Raw genomic sequence first — 18,803 nt, 5'->3', positions numbered from 1 at the left:
GAGAGCATGCACAAGTGGAGAGAAGCAGAGGGAGAAAAAGAATCTCAAGTTGATTCTGAGCTGAGTGCAGAGCCTGTCTCTGGGGCTTGATCCCAGGATCCTGAGATCATGACCTGAGCTGAAATCAAGAGTCAGATGCTTAACTGACTGAGCCACCAGGTGCCCCTGTAAAGGCTTTTTTTTTTTTTTAAGATTTTATTTATTTATTTATTCATGAGAGACACACACACACAGAGAGAGGCAGAGACACAGGCAGAGGGAGAAGCAGGCTCCTCGCAGGGAACCTGACATGGGACTCGATCTTGGGTCTCCAGGATCACACCCTGGGCTGAAGGCGACGCTAAACCGCTGAGCCACCCGGGCTGCCCTGTAAAAGCTTTAAAAAATTGTTTTATTTGGTTTAGTGCCAAATCAGTGGTTTAGTGCCACCTTCAGCCCGGGGTGTCATCCTGGAGACCCGGGATCAAGTCCCATGTCAGGCTCCCTGCATGGAGCCTGCTTCTCCCTCTGCCTGTGTCTCTGCCTCTCTCTCTCGCTCTCTCTATGTCTCTCATTAATAAATGAATAAAATCTTTTTAAAAAGTTGTTTTATTTTCTGTGCAAGGCCCTAACGGGACATGGCTTTCCATCTTTCCCCCACTGAGTCCTTTTGTGATTTTGGGAAAGTCCCTTTTCCTTAGGGGGCCTAAGTTCCTCATCTATAAGCCAGAGGGTAGGTGATAGCCAAGATCCTTTGGGCACTTGTCATGTTCTCTGGTTCCATTTTTTATTTGTTTATTTATTTAAGATTTTCTTTTTAAGTAACTTCTACACCCAACATGGGACTTTAACTCACAACCCAGAGATCAAGAATTGTATGCTCTACTGAGTCACCCAGACATTTCATGGCTCCCTTTAAACCACCACCATTAGCCCTGAAGCACACTTTATGGCACTGCCCAGTCAGCCTACTAACTGTCACTGATTAATTCACTCTCCTACTCATGAGCCTGGGACACTGACCATTTCAGTGTTGATCCAAATCCTGATTGCCTTTACCTACATGTCTTTTCCTAAGGGCTTTCTCTGGTGCCAGAGGTCTCTTTCTACCAGTGCAGCTGTGAAAGTGCTGGAGACCTATGGAATCCCCACACAGGAGTAGCCTTCTTGGAAAAACCACCCAGAGTTGATGTATAGATACGCCAGTTCCCTTCCCCTCAAAGGTGGCTCCCAGAATTCCCCAGTGGGATTGACCTGCAGTTACCCACATAAACCCCTCACTGGCTTTCTTCCCTTCCCTGCCTCACTTCTCCCTCTCCCATATGTATGTCCTGGGATCACCTTCCAAATATACTACATGCACTACATCCTTGTCTCAGGGTCTGCTTTTGAGCAACCCAAAGTAAGATAAACCACTCTCCCCTCTAACACTCCCCTCAAATCTCCAACTCCCACCACCTTTCACTCACAGCTGCTGACCTTGCTTGGTATTTTGTAGAAGTAGAAGCAATCAGAAGACAAAAATATCAACAGACATTCACAGGAAAAAAAAACAAAACTTTAAAGGCCAATAAATATATGAAAACATGCTCAGCTTCACTGGTGACCAGAGACACAAATTAAAACAACTGACAGACCTTTCATAAATACTAGACTGGTGGGGGGTGGTTATCTAACAATACAGAGGAGGCGAGAAAATAGGAAGTCTTGTATAGTCTGGGTGTGGGTACCCTTACCTTGGAAAGCAATTTGGCAATATCTAGTAAAGCTGGAGTTGTGTATGCCCTGTGATGCTATGACCCAACAATTCCACTTTCAGGCAAGTACCCTAGAATAACTCTTAAATACAGGCTCAAGAATATTCCCTGCAGCACTGATATTTTTAAGAAGAAGAAGAAGAAAAAAAGGAAACAATCTAACTGCCTGCCAATAGGGGACTGGATAAGGAAATTTTAAAAGTCGTATACCACAAACTATATTAAGGTGAATGAACCTCATCAACTTGTAAAAAAGGTGACTAGATCTCATAACCACATGTTGAATAAAAGTAAGTTGTAAAAGGACATGTACATTATGGCATTATTTTATGTAAATATCAGAAGCCTCCCGAACAAAGCTGTATATTGTCCGTGATCATACACAATACAATAAGAGTTTCAAAGCGCAGGTAGGACATGTTACCTTTAAAATACAGGCCATGACAGTGGTTACCTTTGAGGATTGAGATGAAGAAGGGTCCAAGTGTATCTAAAATGTTTTGTTTCTTCAAAAGAATTTTTTTCCAGTTTTTTAAAAGGGAAGGTGGATAAAGTGAGAGGGGAGAGAGAGAATGAGAAGTGAGACTAGACCAAAGCAAATATGGCAAAATGGTAACATTTGCTAAATCTTGGTGGCAAGTTTGTAAATGTTACTTTGTAATATTAATCTCTGTTCTTTTCTGGGTGGTTGTAACATTTATGAATTTAAAAGAAAAATTACCAGGGTGATAGAAATGTTGTCTTGCCTGTGTCAGTAGTTACATGAATGTGGGCTTTTGTCAAGGTTCCTTAAACTGGACACCTGGAATGAGTGCATTTTCTCACATGTAAATTATATCTCAATACAGCTGATTTTTAAAAGAGAAAACAATTAAATGAGACATTGATTGGCAGGGGCTCAGCCTCACGCATAGAACATGGTTCAACATGGACGTGGATAGAGGTGAGAGATGCTATGAGCTCTGGGTAGGCCTTGAGGGTCTGTCCCACAAACTTCAGGTCCTCGGGTAAATAGGATGCCCTTTGCTTTGGGGGCAAGAGTAAACTTAGCCCTCCTCACAGGGTTGGCTGAGTCTAATTTTAGAGCTTTGGGACTTGGGGGAATAGCTGACTCTGCTTCTACAGTGAGTTCAACATGTTCTTGGCACCTCAATGTTCTCTCCATTTAATTTTTTCGGAAGCACCAACAAATCAGAAAAGAAGTATGCCCTGAAATTGCTATTTGGATGAACGTGACATTTGTAGGCCAGCAAAGGAAACTGGAGGAGGTGATGCAACTCACAGCCTCATCTCATGCCCACACCCCAAACAGCACACATGCCTGTGGGGGAGAGCATTGCCTGGATGGAAAAGTACAGCTGTGAGGCAAGGAAGACAGACAGACTGTGAGGCAAGGAAGGAAGGAGGAAGGAAGGGATGACAGGAAGGCTTGGTTACAATACACCAACCACTGAATATGTACCAGGTCTATTGTGTCATTTCATCTTCAAAATACACCTTATCGACCCTGTTTGGGAGATGAGGAAACAAGCTCAGGAAGGGAGATGTTATTGTGCCAAGGTCACAAAGCGAAGAAGCTGCAGCCCTGGATTTGATCCCACCTGTTTGATGTCAAATTCTTCATACTGTGCCTATAACAAAGAGGAGAGGCTCGGTACTCATTTCCTTCTTTTTATCTTGCCACCCTGCCTTTTCCTTCCTTCCAGAGAAATCAGGAGACGTGTGAAAAGTTACTGGGCTCTTCTGGGGGCAGATCCAGGACAGGGTAACTAATCAGATGGTGAAATTGAGGATGACAGAAGAATCCAGTATGAGCCACAGGTTTCTTTCCTGGGGTCAGGCACAGAGATGAGGAGCCTTTTAAGGAAAAGGTGCTGTTGGTGGGAAGTGGAGACAAGAGTGTTGGGTTTGAAGTATCTTGGAACAACCAAGAGAGGAAGCCCGAGACCACTGATTTATGGAGAGAGAAGTATACTAGGAGGGTGAGGATGCCCCTAAAAGTGAGCCTCACTGTGGTCAGACCTTCTCAGGGTCTAGAATGACCCCTCCATGCAGTGTGTGAGGACATCAGCCCAAAGGCCATGGGGGAGAGAGGAAATCACAGCAAACAGACATACAAACTAAAGAAGCACTCTCACATGGGTACAGTCCATGAAGGGGTGATAGCTGTTCCCACTCAACCAGGTGCTCGAGGCGCCCCTGTGTCACACTGATATTCATTAACAATGATCCTTAACATCAAGAAAATTTTAATATTCAGTCTCTTATGTTCAATAAGACAAGACATCTAAACCCACTTGATATCCGTTCCCATTTGATAACAAATCAAAATGATGCTTAAAGGAGTAAGTTTTGGTTTCTAAGAATGTTTATTTGGGGAAAACTCTTTCAGGGAAGAGGCTGTCCTTGAACAAATATCTGGCATCAATCTTTAAATTTGTAAATAATAGAATACCTGTTATACATGTAACCTTACCCAGGACTGAAGCATATAAAGCACTAGCGTGCTTCCCCAACCACAGTTCCTAGGGCTCCTCAGAACACAGTTTGAAAACCACAGAGCTTATTTAACATGATTATTTTACCAATGGGTAAAATGAGACCCAAGGAAACTTCTCTGGGGATATACCCAGAAACACAGCAAAGCCTAGACTGAAGCTATGCTCTGGGGACAATTCCCAGGTTTGGATTTCACAAAATCTGAAAACTTAAAGGCAGAAAGAACATACAACCCTACACTTTTCACTCCCACCAGGGGAGAGATGAAGCCTAGAATTGCTACAGAACTTGCTCTTGGTCACAGAGCTGAGACAAGGATCACAGTGTTCTTTCCTCTGGGCAACCTGAACATAGTGATCCATCGCCTAGTAGATTGGGGACAGGGTCCAGGTGGAAAATCCCAATCCAGGGTGAGCCAATAGGTCTGTTAGATTTCTCCTATTTCCGGTAGGTAGAGGGGAAAAACACATTCACATATAATTGCTCCTATAATAACAGTTGCTTTTTTTTTTTAAAGATTTTATTTATTTATTTATTTATTTATTTATTTATTTATTTATGAGAAACACAGAGAGAGGCAGAAGGAGAAGCAGCAACCTGTGGGGGCCTTGATGCGGGACTTGATCCCAGGACCCCAGGATCATGCCCTGAGCCAAAGGCAGACGTTCAACCACTAAGCCACTCAGGTACCCCTAACCCTGCTTTTAATGATGGTGAATCCTTGCAGTTGCTTAATAATGACATAGAAAAATTAATGATAAAAATTTTAAAACCCTGGGTGGTTGTTCCAATTAAGTTCAGTTAAATATGCCCTTAGGCAAAGTATACATGGTGAGCAATGTCTTGTCAGAATCCCATTTCCTCCATCAACATGCTTGCTAGCAGACAAGGAGGTCATCACTTCACTTCTTGAGAAGAACATGGATGAAAAAAAACACAAAATTTGGAGTCAAGTATATACAATTCACGTCAACTCATGAGCCACAGAAGAGTGAGAGCTACTGTAAAATGGGCATAATACTATGCACTTCAACAAGGCTGCTAGAGAATTAAGTGAGATAATGCACAGGAAAGGATGATTTGAAAGGGTCATAATGGCTGCTGCTGGAATATGGAATCAAATGGCTGAATTCTTTTGTGAGGTTTTCTTTAAAATTACCTGAAACATTCAAGGAATGATGGTATAATAAATGCAGGCTTACTAAATGTCCCTCTCAGTGAATAGAATAGAATGAACAAAAATTAATTTAGGGGTGTGTGTGTTCAAAATGGAGAAACTAATCAGTAACAAAAACTTGGCACTGGGTACGAGGGCTCCACCAGTTTTGAGCAAATCACAAAGGCTCCAAGGGGGACAGGGCAGGAGAGGGCCCACACATTTACAACAGGAATTTTCTCTTCCTCTTCTGACAGGAGAGTGATAGAGAACCACTCAATAGCTTCATCAAACTTTTTTTTTTTTTTTCACGGAATAGTCTTGAGGCCTTGCAGCATGAGAGCTGAGTGCTCCAGGCATTTTTAAAAAAAGATTTTATCTATTTATTTGAGAGAGCAGGAGGGTGAGCACAAGCTGGTAGAGGGGGGAGCAGGGAGGGGCACCAGGGAGTGAGAAGAAGCAGACTCCCTGGTGAGCAGGGAGCCCAATGTGGGGCTCCATCTCAGGACCCTGAGATCATGACATGAGCTAAAGGTAGCTGCTTAACCAACTAAGCCAATCAGGCTACCTGCTCCAGGTATTTTAAAGTACAAATCTCCTTAGCCATGGCCAAACTCTGAGGAGAGTAAACAAAAGTAAATTTTAAATGACCAAGAATAAGCCAGCAGTTCTGGAGCTTGGAATGAACCCCAACTACCTGAGTCAAATTTTGAAAAGTATATATATATATATCTTCCTGGAAAAAAAAAAAAAAAGGATCAAATTGGAAGAAGACCCTGAGAATTGATATGTTGATCTTCCCTACAATGGTAAAAAATGTTAGATGAAGGAAATTCAGAAGACTCTCATGATATCACCCCATTTGCTGGGGTGGCAACAGGGAGATGTATAGTCTAAGAGATGGGCCACAGAATGCCAGTCTGGAACAGTGTTTTTCAACCTTGCACAACTGACTCATGGACTGGAGAGTTCTTTATTGTGGGGGGCTACCTTGTACAGTGTAAGATGTTCAATAATATCCCTTGCCTCTACTCACTAGATGCCAAAAGCATCCCGACCCAAACTGCACCAACCAAAGATGTCTCTAGACTTTGCCAATGTCCCTGGAGGGATGAGGCCATATTGCCCCTAGATGAGAACCAGTGGTCTAGAAGACTCTCCCTTACTCCAGGAAACAGTAAGTTGGCCAAACTTGGACAAGCCTCTGATATGTGCTTCCAACCAAGAAGGAAACCGAATTCTTTCAAGGGGATAGACACCAAGACGAAACATTCTGATGACAAAGTTTTACAGAACAGAGAGGCCACAGCACCTTCTTTGGGCTGAGGGGGTTGAGGGAAGATGTGGATTGTAAAGAATGGCTTTCTTGGCCTCTCTCCCTCCCTGTGCATAGGTAGAGGAGCCAAAATCCCTAGAACTCAGTCTCATAGAAGGCAGAGGAGCTTTGCTGGACAGATGGCCTGAAACTGCCTGCCCTTATGGCAAAGATGTGGCGGCCCTAGAAAGGACTGTCTCTGAAGCTGGGACCACCTGAAACTTGAAAGCATCCCTTCCCCTCACTGCCTACTATTGGTTGTGTCCCCAGCCAAGCAGAGTGACTCCCCTACAGGGCTTCAAGCCATGTGCTGTACACCAAAAGTCATGAAATTTGCACTTGTAACCATTGCCAGTGCCCCTGCCCCTCCTCTCCTACCTTCCAGGCTCCAGAAGAGCAACCTTTAAATTCAAAATCTGAGGGGTACAGAGAAGACCAGGTAAACAGGGAAGGAGGGGAAGGAGAATATAGCTGTTCTAAATTTGGGCAAATAATAGGTCTGATGAAACTACTCTGGTTCAAAAATAAGTAAGCTTAAATAACATCAAATATCAAAACTATGGAAATTTTCAAAGGACAACAGGAAAGAAAAGGAAGAAATAGATCATGCTAAAAACAGAGACTCCGTTTTGGAAAAAGATATGGCCAAAAAGACAAGAAACAGAAAAAGAATTAAAAGACAAATGTATCACAGCCTCAAAGAAACTAAAGATAAGATGATAACAGATAAGATTAGTAGAATCAGGGAGCCAAGGTAAGGAATTATGCTCCAGAATAATCCTGCTGCGCTACCATCAAACAGGTGAGAAACACAGAGGACAGAAGTGACACAGCAGAAAAGCAAGTGAGGAGTATTAAAGATAACCTATAGAAAAACCACACAAAATGCAAAGGAAAAGGTCAAAGATTTTGGAACAATTTCAAGAAGAGGATTGCTGTGGACGGCAGACAATGGAAGCAAACACACTGAAGAGAACAGAGCAAATACGTCATAAAAACAATCCAGCTTCTAGCAAAGTGAAGAAGCTGAATATGGAGATTGAGTAGAGATATAGCATTGCAAAAATATATATTTTTTTAAGATTTACTTACTTTTTAGAGAGAGAGAAGAGGGGCAGAGGGAGAAAACTCCAAGAAGACTCTCCACTGAGCATGGAGCCCAACATGAGGCTCCATCCCAAAACCCTGAGACCAGGACCTGAGCCAAAACCAAGAGTCAGATACCCATTTCACCACCCAGGTGCTCTGCAAAAATCTTTTCAGAGAAGACGTCAAATCTACATATAGTCTGATCAAGATGGTCAGTGTAAAGGATTGAAGAAGAAATTATCTGAGCATCCAGCCAAAAATGCCAAGTCATCAACAAGAAGAGTATTAGCTAACCCTCAATCTCTCCACATTCATGCATGTCAGAAAACAAAGGTAACATCTGCAAACTCTTCCAAACAAAAGTATGACTTAAGAGTTTTACACCCAACCAATATTTTATTATTTACTTGGGGATTATCTGATCCATCAGTGTTTCTTTTTTTTTTTTTAATTTTTTTTATTTATTTATTTATGATAGTCACAGAGAGAGAGAGAGGCAGAGACACAGGCAGAGGGAGAAGCAGGCTCCATGCACCGGGAGCCTGACGTGGGATTCGATCCCGGGTCTCCAGGATCGCGCCCTGGGCCAAAGGCAGGCGCTAAACCGCTGCGCCACCCAGGGATCCCACCATCAGTGTTTCTTTTCAAAAATGTTTTAGTAATAAAACTCAGATAATCACAAACAAGATAATTCAAAATAAGAATCAGAAACAGGAAAGCTACTGAAAGAAAGTATAAGAATTGAGTCTTGGATCCTTTTAAATATAAAATGAAGCCTCGATAACTGTGAAAATTAATTTTAAGTCAAAATGAAAACTACGTCATTCCTAAAGAAAACCTGTTATGTAAAAATAAATAATAAACATGGAGTATCTATAATTGACTGTGATAGCAATCTCAGATCATAACAAAAGGAGGAGGGGAAGGAAATATGAATGTTTAGATTTGTGACCTTTCATGATAAAAAGTGGATTTATACTCTCATACATTATTCTCTTTCTTGACAAATCAAGGAAAAGAGGCTTGAGTGTATTATTTTTAAGAAAGTAAAAATATATGACAAACTGAATTAGTAACCAGTCTGCACAGTGGAGGGCAGAGGAAGGAGGCAAGGAGAAGGAATGGATGTGAGTGAAAAGTAAAAAGATTTTCTTTTTGTGAGAAGTAAAAAGATTTTCAGGGATGAGCCAGGTAAATGCAAACTAAACCAGGATCCATGATCTGAATATCAGAAAAGGTTGAACTGAAACCAAAACTTACTGAATGAGAAAAAGCACCACCCATAATTGATAAAGGGTATGAAACACAATGAGAACAAATGTCATGACACTTCAGATAACATAGCATCAAAATATATGAAGTAAAAACTTTAGATAAATACACTGTGGAATAACACAAATACAAAAGTAAGAAACTTTAACTTCCCTCTCTTGATTTTGGACTAACTTAAAATATTAAGGATATACATAATCTTGTTTAAAGAAGATTTTATTTAGTTATTTATTTGAGAGAGAGAGAGTGAGCAAGTGAGAGAGACAGAGAGAGAGCAGGGGTAGAGATGAGCAGGGAGCCTGGCCTGTGGGACTCCATCCCAGAACCCTGGGATCATGACCTGAGCTGAAGGGAGACATTAAACCAACTGAGCCACTCAGTTTTCCAAGGATATACATAATTTAAATAATACAATTAATAAAATTTATTAAATAGGACTGTAGATATTTCTATGCATAGGAAACAGAAAATATTCTTTTTCTTCAAGTGTCATATGGTGTTTGCAAAAATTTGTTATGTGCTAGGCCACAAAGGAAACCTAAAAATTCTAAAAGTAGATATATTACAACTCACAAACTCTGACCTTGATGTCATAAAAATGTAAATTAATAGCAAAGGCAAAAAACTAGAAATTGAGACATTTTCCTTGCTTCCTTTTTTTTCTTTTATTTATTTATTTTTTTTGACAATTTCTACCTCACCAACTCTTGGCTCAAAGAAGAAATCAAGAAGCTGAATCTAGGGGGACCTGGGGGACTCAGCCAGTTAAGCCACAGACTCTTGACCACAGCTCAGGTCATGATCTTAAGGTCATAAGATCAAGCCCTGGGTCCACCTCCACACAGCATGGAGTCTGCTTGTCCCTCTCCCTGATCTCACTTTCTCTCTCTCTCTCTCTCTCTCTCTCTCTCTCTCTTCAAATAAATAATTTTTAAAAAAGAGAGAGAAGCAAAAAAAAAAAACAAAAAAAAGAGAGAGAAGCTGAAACTAGATTCAGAAAACACATTGTCTTCAGTAGTTACATTCCAAATAATTGCTAACTGACATGTTAACAGTCTATAGCCACAAAGTAATTTTAAGATGCAAATTACTATGACCGGCAGCCTTCCATCCCACTAACCATAGTTCACTATTCTACTCTGCACCCCATGAAAATATTTCTGAGACCCCCTTGCTCCTTGCTTTTGTGTTCTACAGGTTCCCTCCTCCCCCTTCCCTCCCTCCTTTTTTTCTCAGGTTGGGGGATGTATGTGGCAATGGAATAATTCTATACCCTAATTACGGTGTTGATTACACACACACACACACACATGCATATCTATCTATCTATCTATCATCTATCTATCTATCTATCTATCTATCTATCTATCTATCTATCATGTTGAAATTCAGAAAACTGCATATCCTTCCTGCAAAAAGTCAATTTTACCATATAGTAACTTTCCAAATACAACTAAGGAAAAACGTAGCACTCTAGAGCATTTGGAAAGAAGCAGTATTCTGAGTTTTTAAGAAAGCAGGTATACGGCTCTCTGCTCCTCCCCGCCCGACAGACAGCCGCGTCTTCTGCTGCAGCCCCAGGCGCGTCCCCGAGGCACGATGGTGAAGGTCGGAGTGAACGGATTTGGCCGTATTGGGCGCCTGGTCACCAGGGCTGCTTTTAACTCTGGCAAAGTGGATATTGTCGCCATCAATGACCCCTTCATTGATCTCAACTACATGGTGTACATGTTCCAGTATGATTCTACCCACGGCAAATTCCACGGCACAGTCAAGGCTGAGAACGGGAAACTTGTCATCAACGGGAAGTCCATCTCCATCTTCCAGGAGCGAGATCCCGCCAACATCAAATGGGGTGATGCTGGTGCTGAGTATGTTGTGGAGTCCACTGGGGTCTTCACCACCATGGAGAAGGCTGGGGCTCACTTGAAAGGCGGGGCCAAGAGGGTCATCATCTCTGCTCCTTCTGCTGATGCCCCCATGTTTGTGATGGGCGTGAACCATGAGAAGTATGACAACTCCCTCAAGATTGTCAGCAATGCCTCCTGCACCACCAACTGCTTGGCTCCTCTAGCCAAAGTCATCCATGACCACTTCGGCATCGTGGAGGGCCTCATGACCACCGTCCATGCCATCACTGCCACCCAGAAGACCGTGGACGGCCCCTCTGGGAAGATGTGGCGTGACGGCCGAGGGGCTGCCCAGAACATCATCCCTGCTTCCACTGGCGCTGCCAAGGCTGTGGGCAAGGTCATCCCTGAGCTGAACGGGAAGCTCACTGGCATGGCCTTCCGTGTCCCCACCCCCAATGTATCAGTTGTGGATCTGACCTGCCGCCTGGAGAAAGCTGCCAAATATGACGACATCAAGAAGGTAGTGAAGCAGGCATCGGAGGGACCCCTCAAAGGCATCCTGGGCTACACTGAGGACCAGGTGGTCTCCTGTGACTTCAACAGTGACACCCACTCTTCCACCTTCGACGCCGGGGCTGGCATTGCCCTCAATGACCACTTTGTCAAGCTCATTTCCTGGTATGACAATGAATTTGGCTACAGCAACCGGGTGGTGGACCTCATGGTCCACATGGCCTCCAAGGAGTAAGAGCCTCCTGGACCACCAGCCCCAGCAAGAACAAGAGGAAGAGAGAGGCCCTCAGCTGCTGGGGAGTCCCTGCCCCAACTTAATCCCCCAACACACTGAGAGAATCTCCTGACCTCCAATTTACATCCTAGACCCCAAGGAAGGGGAAGGGCTTGGGGAGCCCTACCTTGTCATGTACCATCAATAAAGTATACTGTACCCAAAAAAAAAAAAAAAAAAAAAAAAAAAAAAAAAAAAAAAAAAAAGAAAGCAGGTATACACACACACATACATATATGACACTAAAAGCTGAAAACAACAAGGAAAAAGAAAACCGATCATAAGACATTAAATAAAATATTAACAAACCAATTACAGCAGCACATTAAAAAGCTACCATAATATGTCCAAACAGGGGCTTGCTCCAAGACTTACGAGTATGGTGTAATATTAGGAGATCTGTAAATACGATTCACCATATTAAGAGGTCAAAATAGAAAAATGACAAGATCATTTCCTTAGATGCCAGGAGGTGGGATGGGGGGTGGGTATTGGATAAAATGTAATCTCCATTTCTAATGAAAAGGAATTTTAAATAACATTGTTCTATAACATTGTTAAACATATATCTATTTAGATCTCCCTGGATATCTTTAGGATAAAGACATACATGTGTCTCTAATAACAAACCTCTTACTCAAAAGTTAAGCAATAGAAGTATTTCTGATGAATCAGAAATAAGATCAGGACATCATATGTAAGTAAGAAAATAAAACAAGATATAGCTTTTGGAAAGGAGGTAACAAAGTATTCATATATTATATAATTTTCTTTCTAAGAAACCTAAAAGAATCATTGCTAAACTATTAGAAATAATACAATTCAACACAAGAATATAAAAATTATGAGGATATAATTCAGGAAAATATATACATTATAACAGCTCAGGAAAATAGCTCATTACAAAAATTTTAAATAATAATACTTATAGCTATTAAGGACTTAATATGTATGAGGCACATTGCCATCAAATAGGTACTATTTTTATCCTTAAAACGAGGAAACTGAGGCTCAGGGAGGCAAAGTTATCAGCCTACAGTCACATAGCTTGTGAATGAGAGAGCCAAGATGGAAATCCAGGTAGCCTCATTCCAAAGCCCATCTGTCTAACCATCAGGGACTGCTTCCTCTCCATATAGTTTCATACATATGAGTAATAGCTAGTCGGAAAATATGATGGAATAGAAGACTCATTACCCAATAGCAGCAAAAATAAGAAAATACTTAGGAATGAACATAACAAGAAATGTGCAGCACCATAATGCAGAGAAATATAAAACATTATGTAGGGACATAAAAGTAAAGACTTGTGTGAATGGTAATAGATACCTTCTTCTTTGAGGAATCTAACATCATAAAAATATAAATTCTTCCAAATTCTTCTAAAGTTTAATGCAATCCAAATTAAAACCTCAAAAACATTTTTTGGGATCTTAGCAAAATAATTCTTAACTTTGCTAAGAAAAATGAATATATAGAGCTGTAAAAATCCTTTTTAAAGAACAATGAGGTGGATTTTCCTTACCAGGTGTTAAAAATGTATTATAAAACTACAGTGATAGGGCACCTGGGTGGCTAAGTGGTTCAGTGTCTGCCTTTGACTCAGGTCGTGATCTGGGGATCCTGGGATCAAGTTCCGCATCAGGCTCCTTGCAGGGAGCCTGCTTCTCCCTCTGCCTATGTCTCTGCCTCTCTCTGTGTCTCTCATGAATAAATAAATAAAATCTTTAAAACAAAAATTCAGTGATCAATGATGTGGCATATTGCCTAAAGAGACAGACAAATCAGTGAAACAAATTGGAGAATTCATTCAGACTCAAGTATATATTGACACTTACTTTGTAATAATGACAACAATTTAAGTTAAGAAATTATGGATTGTACAATAAAAGATGTTGGGATAACTGTCTAGCCCTTTGGGAGAAAAATTCCTAGCTTTTATCCTAATACTAAAATATATTCCAGGAGCACCTGGGTGGCTCAGTAATGAGCCAGTCATTAAGTCTTCAGCTCAGGTCATGATTCCTGATCCCGGAGTCCTGAAATGGAGCTGTCTGGCCAGTGGGGAGCCTGATTCTCCCTCTCCTCTGTCCCCTAACCCCTGCCTAGTCCAGAGCATACACACTCTCTCAAATAAATAAAAATCTTAGTGTGTGTGTGTGTATTCCAGACATTAATGGTTTACCTATTTTTTGATTGATTAAAATGCTAGGGAAAATATTTATATAAAAATTGGGGAATACAAAATCCTGAAAAAAAAAAACAGGCTGATTCTATCATGTAAAATTTTTAAATAGTAATGAACACCATAAACAAAATCAAAAGACAAATTGTAGCATATGACCAAGAGCCAAGGTCTCTACTGTACAAAGAGCCCTTTCATACCAATAATAGCTGAACTTAGTAGGAAAATGGGCAAAATAAGCAATTCAAATAAGAAATAACATGAATATATACTCAACCTCACTAACAATTAAAGAGCTCAACCTACAACACTGACATTTCTTTTAAACTATAAGAATTGTAATATTTAGTAACTGAAAATACTGATGGGGAGTAGGAGCATGGAGGCAAGATATGAAAGCGGCCAAGGATGCAGGGTTGGCAGCAGGGAGGATCAGAGAGAAATGCCAATGGCTGAAGAGTCTGGGTGGTGAGAGAGGCTTGGGGGCTGCTTGGGGTGTGGGCTGACAGAGCAGCCAAGACGCAGGATGGTGAGGCAGATGCTGAGCTGGTGGGCAAAGAAGACAGAAAGCAAGTGGGGAAATGGATTACATCAAGCAAAAAAGTAAATCAATTGAGCAAATAAGTAAAAATATTGAGGATGGGGCGCCTGGGTGACTCAGTGGGTTAAGCATCTGCCTTTGGCTCAAGTCATGATCCTGGAGTCCCGGGACTGAGCCCTGAGTCAGGCTCCCTGCCCAGCCAGGAGTCTGTTTCTCCTGCTCTTGCATGCTCTCTCTCAAATAAATAAATGAGATCTTTAAAAAGTATTTATTGAGGATAATAAAGAGAGCCAAGATTTTAACTGCCTAAGAAGATATTTACAAACGTAAAGGGAAGGATAGAAAGAACCCAAAGAACCCTGAGGTGTTGGATTGGAATCAGAGGAATCAATAGGAACTTGTGGTTCTATAATATGTATGCAAATAGATATGGAAATGGCTTAAAGATGAATAAATGATATGTGTGTACATGTACATATACAGATAGCTAGATAAGTACATATACACATGGATTACATCAATGATATAGATACATAGATAGGTAGACAGAAGCAATGACATCCCAGTAGCAATGAGCATACTGAGTGCCCATATTTTGGTTTTAAATATCACTGAAATAAACTGGGTCTAATCAAAGAAATGACTGATTCCAAGGCTGAGTCAGGGAAAATGCAAGATGAAAAGATTAGCCTAGAATATCCCTTTGTGCCAGAAGGTAAAGAAGTCAAAAGGGCACAGGAGATACTGCATCCTTGAAGTGGCTCCCACTGGGCAAATCTGGGACAATCTGAGCATCAAAATAAGTAATGATAGAAATGGATTATAAAATAAGGATCCATAGCTCCTGCTGATACAAATAAATGGGAGAAAGGGAAAAGGTTTTACTTACATCACAAGGCTAAAATTAGTCTAGAAGGAATGATGGGGATAGAAAATCCCCAATTGGCAACCATCACAGAGGTGGTTGATCCAGACAGGAGCCATCCATGAGGTTTGACAAGGAACAGAATACTGACATAATCTCAGACAACATACCAGTCAGTGACAAAAGGGCAATGATAAGTTTGAGGTAGAGAAACCTGGCAGGCACCAACACGACCAGCAGCCAACAATAACATCTTCAGGATGGGATGATCACTGCCATGTACCTCCCGACACAGTGGAACTGAAATTGCACAGCATCATTTCTGTGGTCTTTCTGCCCAAGAAGCATGACCTCAGTACACCTGAAAACACAGCAGGTAAATCTGGGTTGAGGGTCATCCTAGAGAATGTAAGACTCGTACGCTCTGGAACTGTGGAGGAACACAGGGGGGCAAACGGAGGAACTGTTCCATATTGGAGGAAACTGAAAGCCTGTAAGAACTAAATGCAATACATATTCTTTGAGAAGATCCTGGACCAGGAGAGAAAAGGCACATGGTTGGGACAGTTGATTTGAATGAGGTCTGTGCACTAGATGGTTATATTGGCACCAAAGCTGGTTTCTTGTTTTGGAGAGTTGCATGGAGGTTACATAGAAAAATGAATGTGGTTTGGGGAAATAAACACTGCAATGTTTAGAGATGGTAGGATATTATGTCTGCAGCTTGCCCTCCAAAGATTCAGAGAAAAAATAATGGAAAGAACATAAATGTGATAAAATGTTAACAATTTGGGAATCTGGGTGAGCCCTTTGCATTGTTCTAGCAACTTTTCTGTAAGCTTGAAATTTCAAAAATACGTACATTTTTTAATATTCAGTGTTAGTGAGAGAACAGAAAAGAAGATTCTCTGGTGATAGTATTATAATTTGGTACAACCTATCGAAAGGGCAATCTGGCAATATCTCAAAATAAGCCTTTCTGAGAGTCTAAAAACTACATAAGGAGGTATGCAGAGACTTATATGTTATAAGGATATTCAGTGCAGAGCAGATATAAACTTGAAAAATTGGAAATAACCCAAGTCTAAGTACCTATTAGTGATTACTGAAAGAGCTCATCGCATCCACACAATGTAATTCTCAGCAACCCTGAAACAATGAAGCAAGCATCATTCAGTAGACACAGAAAGGTATTTATGATATCATTTTGGAAAAAAAATCATTTATTCATTAATTTGGTTGTTGAGCAAATATTTATTAAATCCTACTATGTACAAATTATTGGGCAAGGTATAGGTTTATAGACTAATAAAGTACAGGTTTCCCCTTTTTAACCTCAAATTCCTAGTTGAGGAGACAAACAAACAATAATTGTGATATCTTAGGCAAAAAGTATAAGCTGTGGAACAATTTTCATAGGATGCTATTTGGGAAAAAAATTCTATGTAGGGTAATGTGATAAGTACCTGAGTGGTGACAAAAAGCATGCATCATGTATTCTACTCCATTATCAGTGGCTCTCTCTGGGGAAGGAGTTAAAAAGAGGGAAATCTCACTTTCTGTAGTGTTTTGAAATTTTTACAATGAGTATGTATTGTTCATACAATCTGAGGGGGGCAGAATTCAAATATCGGTGACTCAGAAGAGATAAGCAACATAATGTTACCTGAACACAAAACAAGGGAAAGATTTGTCTTTATCTCTAAAATCAAAATGAAGCTTCACCCCAGGAGAGATTGACCTAAATTACTATTAATTGCAATTGTAGGCCTGAGTGCTTTGCCGTGTCTGCAATTTTAAAAAGTAAACAAACATCTTGTTCTCAAGATAATCCTGAACTGTTTATATTTGGTCTTCCTGAGAAAGGACGTTTTGTGACTCACCAGGGCTGGAGGGAGGCAGGGGCCTGTACAGATCTCAGGTTTGCCTGCTGCTGGGGCTTGCCTCTTACTGCTCCCCATTTTAGCCATGGAGGGTACACTCCTCTGGAGCACCTCTCTGTGCTGAAAGATCCTGGGGTCCGAGCCCTTCCTGGCCCACCTCCAACTCCAGGAAAGACAGGAGATCTTCATGGAGTGGGGGAGGGTTAGCAAATTTGGAAGTGAAAAATGATTATATCTTTCTCTTCACTCACCTCTAACTGAAATGTATCATTTCCTTCCCCTGTGAATGCTAACAACAAACCACAGTATTTGCAGTGCCCATGACTGTCACCAAGAGAAATCACAGATATTTTCATGTCACATTACTATCACTGCTGCTATCTTAAAAGATTATTTACACTTATCATTGCTTCAAAATTATGACACTAATTAGACCTGTCCCTAGCTCTTGGTATTTAGTGCATTAATAAAGAAGCACATTTATTACTGTATCAAAAATCTGTTTTTGTAATATTTTGATATTTTAATATAATTGGAATCCTTTGTAGTCTAATTCATTTTATGTATTTAGAAGGCTTGGAAGGAAGAGAGGAAGAGGTCCACAGCTCAGAAAGGTTAGGAATGTTTGACCTTGAAGATTGCAAGGGATTGAGGGTCCCAGAAGGACTTATAGATCACCCTGAAATCCTCCTGCTATGAACTAAATGAGTGTTTCCCTCTCAAATTCCTATGTTGAAGCCTAATCCCCAGTGTGATGGTATTGGAGGTGGGACCTTTCAGAGGTGATTCAGCTTGGATGACATCAATGTGGGTGGAGGCCCCATGATGGGATCTGAGCCCTTATAAAGGGATGAGAGTCCAGAGTTCTCACCAGACATGGAATCTGACTGCCAGGGCCTTGATCTTAGACTTCCCAGACTCCAGAACTATGAGAAATAAATGTTCATTGTCTAAGGCACCCAGTCTAAATACCCTACCCCTATGGAATATAATTTTAGTGGGAGGTAATGGATAATGAACAGATAAATACATAGGTAGTGAGAAGTACAATGGAGAAAGACAAGGTTGGGTGGGGGCATCAGAAACATGAAGAAGAGGGGATTGCTCTTTAAAATTGGTCATCAGGGAAGGTCTTTGAGCAAAGACCTGAAGTCAGTGAGGAAACAAGCCATGGAGATACTTGGGGATATCTGCTAGAAGAGGCTCCAGGCAGAGGGAACAGCAAGTATAAAGGCTCAGAAGCTTGAGAGAACATGTCGATTGCTGCAGCAGTATTGGTGACGGCAGTAGCACAAATGCACATGAAGTAGTGGCGGGCAGTGTCAGGAAAAGTCCTGCACTTCAGGTTACTAAATGTGGGCTCCGTGCTATGGAATTTAGGAGGGAAGTCAGGTGTGAGTGAAGGGGAGTGCTGGGGACAGGCAGGAGCAGGAGTCTGGTGCTGAGGCAGGAGCAGGAGTCTGGTGCTGAGGCTGGTACATTTGCTGGATGCTGATGACTAAGATGAGGGCAAGAAAGGTATCTGATGCCAGAGGGAGTGCATCTGTTTCCTGGGGCTGCTGTAACAAACTGCCACACCACTGGTGGCTTAAAGCAACAGAAGTTTATTCTCACAGTCCTGG

At 41.2% G+C, this 18,803-nt stretch overlaps 1 protein-coding gene and 1 long non-coding RNA gene across 3 annotated transcripts in view; one reads left to right on the top strand and one right to left on the bottom strand.

Annotated features, from left to right (window-relative positions):
* Positions 1–18,803, bottom strand: part of LOC119865672 — a 125,776-nt gene that overhangs the window by 21,259 nt on the left and 85,714 nt on the right. The gene's annotated exons all lie outside the window — the stretch shown is intronic.
* Positions 10,594–11,760, top strand: LOC119877479 (glyceraldehyde-3-phosphate dehydrogenase). 2 transcript variants are annotated; one of them, XM_038572378.1, is made up of 2 exons: positions 10,594–10,789; positions 10,844–11,760. In XM_038572378.1, the coding sequence occupies exons 1-2, from the start codon at positions 10,667–10,669 to the stop codon at positions 11,666–11,668; spliced, it is 948 nt and encodes a 315-aa protein (XP_038428306.1). In that variant the 5' UTR covers positions 10,594–10,666; the 3' UTR covers positions 11,669–11,760. The 2 variants fall into 2 exon arrangements, with proteins under 2 accessions (XP_038428306.1, XP_038428305.1); XM_038572377.1 differs by having other exon boundaries at positions 10,594–11,760.

This window comes from Canis lupus, chromosome 24 (assembly GCF_011100685.1).
Source record: "Canis lupus familiaris isolate Mischka breed German Shepherd chromosome 24, alternate assembly UU_Cfam_GSD_1.0, whole genome shotgun sequence".
NCBI lineage: Eukaryota > Metazoa > Chordata > Mammalia > Carnivora > Canidae > Canis > Canis lupus.
Note: the sequence above shows the minus strand (reverse complement) of the source record. Positions and strands in the feature narration are given on the sequence as shown.

Coding starts and splice junctions, on each gene's coding strand:
- LOC119877479 (XM_038572377.1), top strand. CDS start 10,667: ATGGTGAAGGTCGGAGTGAACGGATTTGGCCGTATTGGGCGCCTGGTC.